Here is a 9,338-nt window from a genome sequence, read left to right on the forward strand (position 1 = left end):
CTGGGGAAGATTCACTATCTATTCATAGATGGAAAATAGGAGGAAAAGAGATATCGACTCAATGTTGACGATACATCACTATCTCATAGATGAAAGTGGGAAAAGATCAATATAACAAGAGTACTGATGTGACAGTACATTACCAACTCAAAGATGGAGGTAACAGAAAAGATGAATACCAACTCAAGGATGAAGGTATAACAAAGGCATAATAAGAATCGAACTGCGTTAACTCATGGTTGACAGCTCACTACCCACTCATTGATGAGGTAAACAGGACATGCCAACTCAAAGTTGAAGGCAAGCTTCAAAAGATTGATAATAACACTGCTAGGGAAATCAAATTCCAACTCATTGATGATGGTGTAGATGAAGAATCAGATCTAAGGATCATTGTGCAGACTTACAATTGAATGCACACTACCAACTCATTGATGAGGTAGACAGAGAAATGCAGACTCAAAGTTGAAGGCAACCACCGATTCATTGACAAAGGTGTTTAAAAGAATTTAGAACATATTCTCCTGGAGATGTTTATCATTACCGACTCAAAGATGACGGTGGAAGGACAAAATGTACCTAACTCATAGATGAAGGCACTCCATCAACTCAAAGACGAAGATGAAATCAGAAGTTATCTGTGCAGACTCAAAGATGAAAGCACACTATCAGTTCAACAAGGATCAAACATACCCTACTCATAGATGAAGGTACTCCATCAACTCAAAGACGAAGATGGAATCACAGGAAAATGTGCGAACTCAAAGATGAATGCATATTACCAGCTCAAAGTTGCAGGTACTTCGCCAACTCAAAGACGAAGGTGGAATCAAAAGGAACCTGTGCTAAACTCAAAGACGAAAGCACGCTACCAGCTCAAAGTTGCAGGTAGAACCATGGAACTTTCTGTGAGGATGTTATCAACTCATAGATGGAGATAGTAATTAATTTATCCGAGGGATAACAAAGGTTACCACTCCTGGATGTAGGTAACTCAAGTTTGTAACGGGTACCAACTCAAAGATGAAGGTATAAAGGACTTGGACACAATATCTGTCATGTCTGTTTTACTGAATGAGAGTCACAAAGACTATATTGTTGCCTTCTTTTACTGGCAATTTATGAGCTTTATCTGGAGACACGAGGTTCAAACTAGGATAGAACTAGAATGAAACGGTCAAACAAGACTTCAACTGAAGAGGAATGAACTCATCAGGATTTACAACTGAAACAACCATCTTCCACGAGGCATAGATCTCTGTGGGGAACATGACCAATAAAAGGTATTTTGCTGCTTATGAGGATACTCTATATGGAGAGATTGACTCAACCCGCAATATAAACAAGGAAACAAGGTGCATATGAATGCAAGCATGATATGTCATAGATATGCATGAATATTTAGTAATGAATGCATGATGGTCAGACAAAACTAGGAATAACTAAAAATGTTAACAGCTGCATAAGGACTTGCTGGAGATTTGCACTGAGACTCGCTAGGGAGTAGTACAAAGACTTGCTGGGGAATTGGTACAAGAGCACCATATCCAGGTTTCTTTAAAAGTCTGTCTCTGCTGAGGATTCCGTAGAAGAATGGAGATGCCTTCTACTTCAAAAATGCAGGAGATTCCCTGTGGTTCTTGAATTTGTGAGGTATATGAGGATTGGACCTTTCTGAGGACTCCGCTGGGGATACAAGGTGTTATCCTCTGGAAATAAGATGATATTGTAAGAGAAGTCCTGCAATTCTTGAATTTGCTGATAATGCAGAAGGGATTATTCTTCTGGAAGACTCCGCTGGGGATAAAGTCCGCTGGGGATAGGTGGTATCTTTCCAGGGAATAAGAATATAGGGGAAATCTATCCTTGATTTTTTTGCTTTAATTATCATGGAGACTTTCTGTATCTGAAGACTCTGCAGGGGATTATGGTGTCTGATATCTGGTTACGAGATCTTTCCTCTAGGAGACTCTGCCGAGGAACAGTGATGTCTGACCTTTGAATATAAATGAGAATTCAGGAGAAATCCTGCAATTCTTGAATTTGCTTAAAATGCATAACACACTCTTCTTTTACTACAAAACATTACTGAGGAGGAGACATATCCTTCTATTGAATGGACAGAGAACAACAGGAGATTCCCTGTAGTTTCTGAATATCAACTTTCTTCACTCGCTGAGGGATGGAGACCTCTGTATTACTGCTGCTCAGGGAAATCAAATCTTCCTTCTCATCCTCTGCTGGGGACATTGCTGATCCCGCCTTAATAAATTACTGGGGAAATACCTGTAGTAATCCCATAGGCCAAATCTGTAACTTAAAACCTGGATCAAAGTCTTCATGATCAATTAACCGGGGAGTCTTCATGATCAATTAAACTGGGGAGTCTTCATGATCAATTAACTGGGGAGTCTTCATGCCCCAAGTGAAGGGAATAAACTTCTTGAAATATTTCTTGCATGATCTCTTGAGGAAAACTAGGAAGCATTGTTGGGGATATCCAGAATCACAACCTCTGCTGGAGAAATATTACTGCCAAGACACCTGTGGAGATTTTTTCATCATATACATATAAGGATAGTAATATGAACATGTCTAGTTGGAATCACATGATTTCAGAATTACTGGGACCACATGTCTCAATCCTTTTATTAATGTCCACAAATCAAAATAAATAATCTTTATATTTTTCAAAAACTGTTTTTAATTCAACACTTTTGTTTCAAAACATATCTGTCAAAGTAAAAGAACTTTCGTAAATTGAAATGAAAATTAAGAGTGCCAAGAAATATAGAAAGGCTCAAATTGATTTGATAGGATGGTAATCAGCCAACAGCGTGATTACATAGATCTTTACAAATTGGAAAATGGTAATTTCGTGGAAAAAGGGTACGTTGAACTACAATGACATCATTCTCTCTTCCACTTTTGACCTGTATTGCAACCTTGAGAAAGTTGGAGAACTGTTGAAAATATTCTGATACTTCAATGATCTTATCTCTGTTATGCAGTTACTTGCCTGAAATCCCTAACTTTTGCCTAGATTGCCCTTTCGGGTTTTCAATCTACCGGGATAATATTCTCTTTGTTTTTTTATGTCTCTAATTTCTGCTTGGACCACCCTTTCAGGTTTTCAGTCCACCGAGACGCTCATTTTTGCCTAAGCCGCCCTTTCGGGTTTTCAACTTAGCGAGCTGTTCTTTTCATTTTTTAGGCGAAGTATTTCTTGATTGCATCTGTATTCACGGGACGTGGAAGCTCTTCATCATCCATGTTTGTAAGAATTAAATCACCGCCTGAGAAGGCTTTCTTGACAACATAGGGTCCTTCATAGTTAGGAGTCCACTTGCCCCTAGAATCATTGTGAAATAGTATCATCTTCTTGAGCACAAGGTCACCCTCTTTGAATTCTCTCGGCTTAACCTTCCTATCAAATGCCTGCTTCATTCTCTTTTGATATAACTGTCCATGGCACAAGGCAGTGATTCTTTTTTCTTCAATCAAATTCAACTGATCGTATCTGCTTTGACACCATTCAGCCTCTGACAACTGAGTTTCCATTAGTATCCTCATTGATGGAATTTGAACCTTTATCGGTAACACAACTTCCATACCGTATACAAGTGAAAATGGGGTTGCCCCAGTTGAAGTACGGACTGATGTTCTATATCCGTGTAGTGCAAAAGGCAGCATTTCATGCCAATCTTTGTAGGTAACAACCATCTTTTGAATGATCTTCTTGATATTCTTATTTGCAGCTTCAACTGCCCCATTAATCTTGGGACGGTAAGGAGAAGAGTTGTGATGCTCGATCCTGAAACTTTCACATAATTCATCCATCATTTTGTTGTTCAGATTGGAGCCATTGTCAGTGATGATCTTGTTTGGAATGCCATATCGGAAAATGAGATTATTTTTGATGAATCTGACCACCACTTGCTTTGTCACCTTTGCATACGAAGCTGCTTCCACCCATTTGGTGAAGTAATCAATTGCCACGAGAATGAAACGGTGTCCGTTGGAAGCTTTGGGTTCAATCATACCGATCATGTCAATGCCCCACATTGAGAATGGCCAAGGAGCAGAAATCACATTCAAAAAGGTTGGTGGTACATGAACCTTATCAGCGTAGATCTGACATTTGTGACACTTCTTTACAAATTTGCAGCAATCTGATTCCATGGTCAACCAGTAGTAACCAGCTCTCAACATCTTTCTTGACATAGAGTGGCCGTTTGCATGAGTACCAAAGGACCCTTCGTGAACTTCTTTCATCAACATTTCTTCTTCCTTTTTGTCAACACATCTGAGTAAGACCATGTCATAATTCCTCTTATAGAGCACATTCTGATTAAGGAAGAAACTGCCTGACAATCTTCTCAAAGTCTTTTTATCTTTTTCTGTTGCTCCAAGAGGATACTCCTGAGTCTGAAGGAAATGCTTGATATCGTGGTACCATGGTTTATCATCAAAACTGGCCTCAGCTGTAAACACATGTGCTGGTCTATCAAGTCGCTTGATCACAATTCTGGGTACTTCGTTTGGAAAACCCACTTGATACATTGAAGACAACGTAGCTAGAGCATCCGCCATATGATTCTCATCCCGAGGAATGTGATGCAATTCAACCTTGGTGAAGAAAGTCAACAATCTTCTTGCATAGTCTTTGTATGGGATCAAGCCAGGGTGTCGTGTTTCCCATTCTCCTTTGATTTGATTGATAACTAACGCTGAGTCACCATACACAGTAAGATTTTTGATGCGGAGGTCAATGGCTTCTTCAAGACCCATGATACAGGCTTCATATTCAGCAATGTTGTTTGTACATTCAAAACAAATTCTTGCCGTGAAAGGAATATGAGAACCTTCTGGAGCGATAATGACTGCACCTACTCCATGTCCATAAGCGTTGGAAGCTCCATCAAATACTAAACCCCATTGAGAATCTGGTTCAGGTCCTTCTTCAGGAAGTGGCTCTTTACAATCTCTGGATTTTAGGAACATGACATCTTCATCAGGAAACTCATCCTCATTATCATCGTGATCTTCAACGGGTTGGTGAGCAAGGTACTCAGCCAACACACTGCTCTTGATAGCTTTCTGGGTATGATACTCAATGTCGTATTCTGATAACAGCATCTGCCATCTTGCAATCTTACCAGTGAGTGCAGGCTTCTCAAAAATGTACTTGATTGGATCCATTTTGGATATCAACCAAGTGGTGTGACTTAACATATACTGCCTCAATCTCTTAGCAGCCCAAGCCAATGCACAACATGTCTTCTCGAGTAAGGAGTATCGTGATTCACAGTCAGTAAATTTCTTGCTTAAGTAGTAAATGGCATGCTCTTTCTTTCCAGTTTCGTCTTGTTGACCCAGAATACAACCCATAGAATTCTCAAGCACTGTCAAATACATAACCAACGGTCTTCCAGCAACAGGTGGTAACAAGATAGGAGGCTCCATGAGGTACTCTTTGATACTGTCAAATGCTTTCTGACAATCCTCTGTCCAAACACAATTCTGACTCTTTCTCAGCAATTTGAAGATAGGTTCACAAGTGGCAGTCATGTGAAAAATAAACCGGGATATGTAATTCAATCGTCCTAGAAAACCTCTCACTTGCCTTTCTGTTTTTGGTGCGGGCGTCTCTTGGATAGCTTTTACTTCATCTGGATCAACTTCAATGCCTTTTTGGCTGACAATGAAGCCCAAGAGTTTACCTGACCTGACGCCAAATGTGCATTTGTTCGGATTGAGACGAAGACGAAACTTCCTCAATCGTTGAAACAGCTTCAATAGATCTACTAAGTGACCTTCTTCTGAACGAGACTTCGCGATCATGTCATCCACATAAACCTCAATCTCTTTGTGCATCATGTCGTGAAATAGCGTTGTCATGGCTCGCTGGTAAGTAGCACCTGCGTTCTTCAACCCAAACGGCATCACTTGATAACAGAATGTTCCCCATGGTGTTATGAATGTAGTTTTTTCCATGTCTTCGGGAGCCATTTTGATCTGGTTATACCCGGAGAATCCGTCCATGAAGGAGAATATGTCAAACTTTGTTGTATTGTCTACCAACATGTCAATGTGAGGCAGGGGGAAATCATCCTTTGGGCTTGCTCTATTTAAGTCACGATAGTCGACACACATTCGTACCTTCCCGTCCTTCTTAGGAACTGGCACAATATTTGCTATCCACTCTGGATACACTGAAGTGGCAAGAAAACCAGCATCTATTTGCTTCAGAACTTCTTCTTTAATTTTGACGGCCATATCTGGATGTGTTCTTCTTAATTTCTGTTTGACCGGTGGACATTCTGGCTTCAAAGGTAGCTTGTGCTCTACGATGTCAGTGTCGAGACCAGGCATATCTTGATAAGACCAAGCAAACACATCTACATACTCTTTCAACAGGCTGATCAATTGCTCCTTGACCTGTGGGGATAACAATGCTCCAATTTTGACTTCTTTCACATTTTCTTCCGAACCCAAGTTGACTGTTTCCAAAGGCTCCTTGTATGGCTGAATAGTGTCTTCTTCATTTTCAAGCTGGCGGGCGACCTCTTCTGGAATCTCATCCCACTCTTCCTCTTCAGCTTCGAATACAGAATGTTCAAAGTTGGGAGAGGGCATGATGTCATTGTGTTCAACGGGTTTAAGTAACCTGTACAAACAATTGTTTTTAGAGGACTGACCATGACATGCAAAAATGTGTTCTTTTTAAGGTTTTTTTGTGTTACCATTTTCCGAAAAAGATGAAAAGATAAAAGGACACAAGTGTATAGGAACACAAAAGATCTTTTTCATGGATAGTACGTTTTTGACAAAAGTGCCCATTTTACAAAATTAATGCTTCGCGCTTTGGGCTAAAGCGGAAGATTTTTGAAAATTGAAAAGCTTAATTACTTTGATATGTGGACACAATGTGGGATGTCAACTGCGGTCCAGTTCTTCATAACTACTCCTGGTGTCACAAATCTGGGGCCTTCGTCTTCTGTCTTTCCCTCAAAAGTATCCTCCTCAACTGCTACCATGTTGATAAACCCACCGCTGTGAAAGATATCTTTGAAAGGTTGCACCACTGAAGTCTGCACTTGTTTTCCATCAACAAAGCCTAATCCTGCATGGTTAACGTTTTCTGGCAACTCTATCACCTTGCCCCACATTTCTGTAGGACCTGTGTTGACAATCTGCTGGGCGTCTTTGAATGACGCGATTGAACCTTCACTTTTCTTGTAATCATCGATGGTCAGGGCCTGAAATGGAGTTTGAACAGCCGTTTCGTCTGCTTCTATCACACTAAACGATGAAAGGTGGCTAATCAGCATAGCCTGCTCCCCATTAACCGTCACTATTTGCCCATTCTTGAAAAAATTTAACTTCTGGTGTAACGTGGATGTAATGGCACCCGCCTCATGAATCCATGGGCGTCCGAGCAGACAGCTATAAGCTGGCACTATATCCATAACCTGGAAAGTAATCCGGAATACATGTGGTCCAATACCAATAGGCAAATCAACTTCTCCAATGACTGATTTTCTTGATCCATCGAACGCTTTCACAATAATTCCACTGTGCCGCATTTGCCCCCCTTTGTACTTTAGCTTCACCAAGGTAGACTTGGGCATGACATTCAGAGATGAACCGGTGTCAATTAGGATACTAGACAAAGAATCCCCTTGACAATTGGTTGAGATATGGAGAGCGAAGTTGTGATTCTTTCCTTCTTCTGGAAGTTCTTCATCACAAAAGCCTAAGCCATTGCACGAAGTGATGCTGCCTACAACATTGTTGAATTGCTCTGCTGTTATATCCTGTTCTACAAAGGCTTGATCAAGCACCTTCAGTAGTGCTTCTCTGTGGACAACTGAATTCAATAATAAGGACAGGATCGAGATTTTTGACGGTGTCTGTAGCAACTGATCTACCACTTTGTAGTCACTGAGCTTGATAATTCTAAGTAGTTCATCTGTTTCTTTATCAAGGGTTGAATTGCTTGTTTGCCCTTCTGCTTCTCTTGTCACTGGTACCACGACTACTGGATCTTTCTCAACATTTCTACTTGGGATAACCGGCGGAGCGAACACGCGGCCACTGCGCGTCATTCGGCTATTTGCTGCGATATTGGTAACTGAGGCTAACGTTTTAATCTCGACCTCTTTACCGTTCTCAATAATAGTTGCTGCATAGCGGTAGGGGACCGCTTTATCTGAAGTGTAAGGCATTGGGCCCGGAGGGCAAATCACCACTGGCTCCCTCGGATGATAAGCTATCTCTACTTTCTCTGGAATGTTGAAGCAAGGAATGATGACATTCACCTCTTGTTCTTGTGATTCTGGAGAACTCACTTGTCTAGAAATCTGAATCAAACCCTGATCAAGGACGCCTTGCAAATCATCTTGAATCTTTCTACAACCTCTTGAATTGACTGAACATGTACCACAGATCTGGTGGTCATGTTGGAATAGACCATGAGCACATAAAACAGAATGAATTTCAACCAAAGACCGCCGAATCTCCTCTATCTTCGTAACACGTTGTTCATTGAGACAAACTTCTATATTGTTCACTGATGAAGGACCATGACTTGGCATTGGATTGTCCTTCACATTGGGACCCATGTTCTTGAAGGTCAGGATACCTGCTCTTGTCAACTTCTGTACTTCCAACTTTAAAGCAAAACAGTTGTCTAAGTCATGACCTGGAGCATTCTAATGAAAGGGACAAGATACCTCTGGCTTGTACCACCAAGGTAGCACTTCTGGTACAAGAGGTCGTGGTCGTGGTTGTACAAGGTTTTTAGTGATCAAAGCTGGATACAATTCTACATATGACATTGGAATTGGATCAAAATTGGTTCTTCTTTGCTGCTGTGGTGGACGTTGTTGTAACTGATGTTGATGTTGTTGAGGTTGATGTTGTTGCTGATATTGAGTATTCTGTTGGAAGCGGTTGGTACGCTGCTGAGGGTATTGGACTTGAACTGGAGCGGAAGTGATTACTGGAGTCACGGCTGCTATATGTTGGTGTTGGGAATGGTAAGGATAATTGATCCTTCTTGGATGATTATAGGACACATCATTAGTTTCTTGTTCCTTCTTTTTCATAAAACCGCCGTACCTCTTTGCCCCGCTTGAAGATGAACTTCCTTCTCTGACTAGACGCCCTTCTCGAACTGCTTCCTCTAAACGGACTCCCATGTTTACCATGTCAGTAAAGTTTGTAGGAGCGCTTGCAATCATCCTCTCGTAATAAAAAGTATCAAGAGTCTTTAAGAACACTTTCGTCATCTCCTTTTCTTTCATAGGTGGAACAACCTGTGCTGCAATTTC

At 40.9% G+C, this 9,338-nt stretch overlaps 1 protein-coding gene across 1 annotated transcript; it reads right to left on the minus strand.

The window, feature by feature from the left end:
• Positions 1-7,449: 7,449 nt before the first annotated feature.
• Positions 7,450-8,627, minus strand: LOC127081762 (uncharacterized). Its single transcript, XM_051021981.1, has 2 exons — positions 7,511-8,627; positions 7,450-7,475 (listed from the first exon to the last, which is right to left on the minus strand). Exons 1-2 carry the CDS (start codon positions 8,625-8,627, stop codon positions 7,450-7,452), a joined length of 1,143 nt encoding a protein of 380 aa, XP_050877938.1.
• Positions 8,628-9,338: the final 711 nt, after the last annotated feature.

The sequence above is a fragment of the Lathyrus oleraceus genome, chromosome 5, assembly GCF_024323335.1.
Source record: "Lathyrus oleraceus cultivar Zhongwan6 chromosome 5, CAAS_Psat_ZW6_1.0, whole genome shotgun sequence".
Lineage (NCBI taxonomy): Eukaryota > Viridiplantae > Streptophyta > Magnoliopsida > Fabales > Fabaceae > Lathyrus > Lathyrus oleraceus.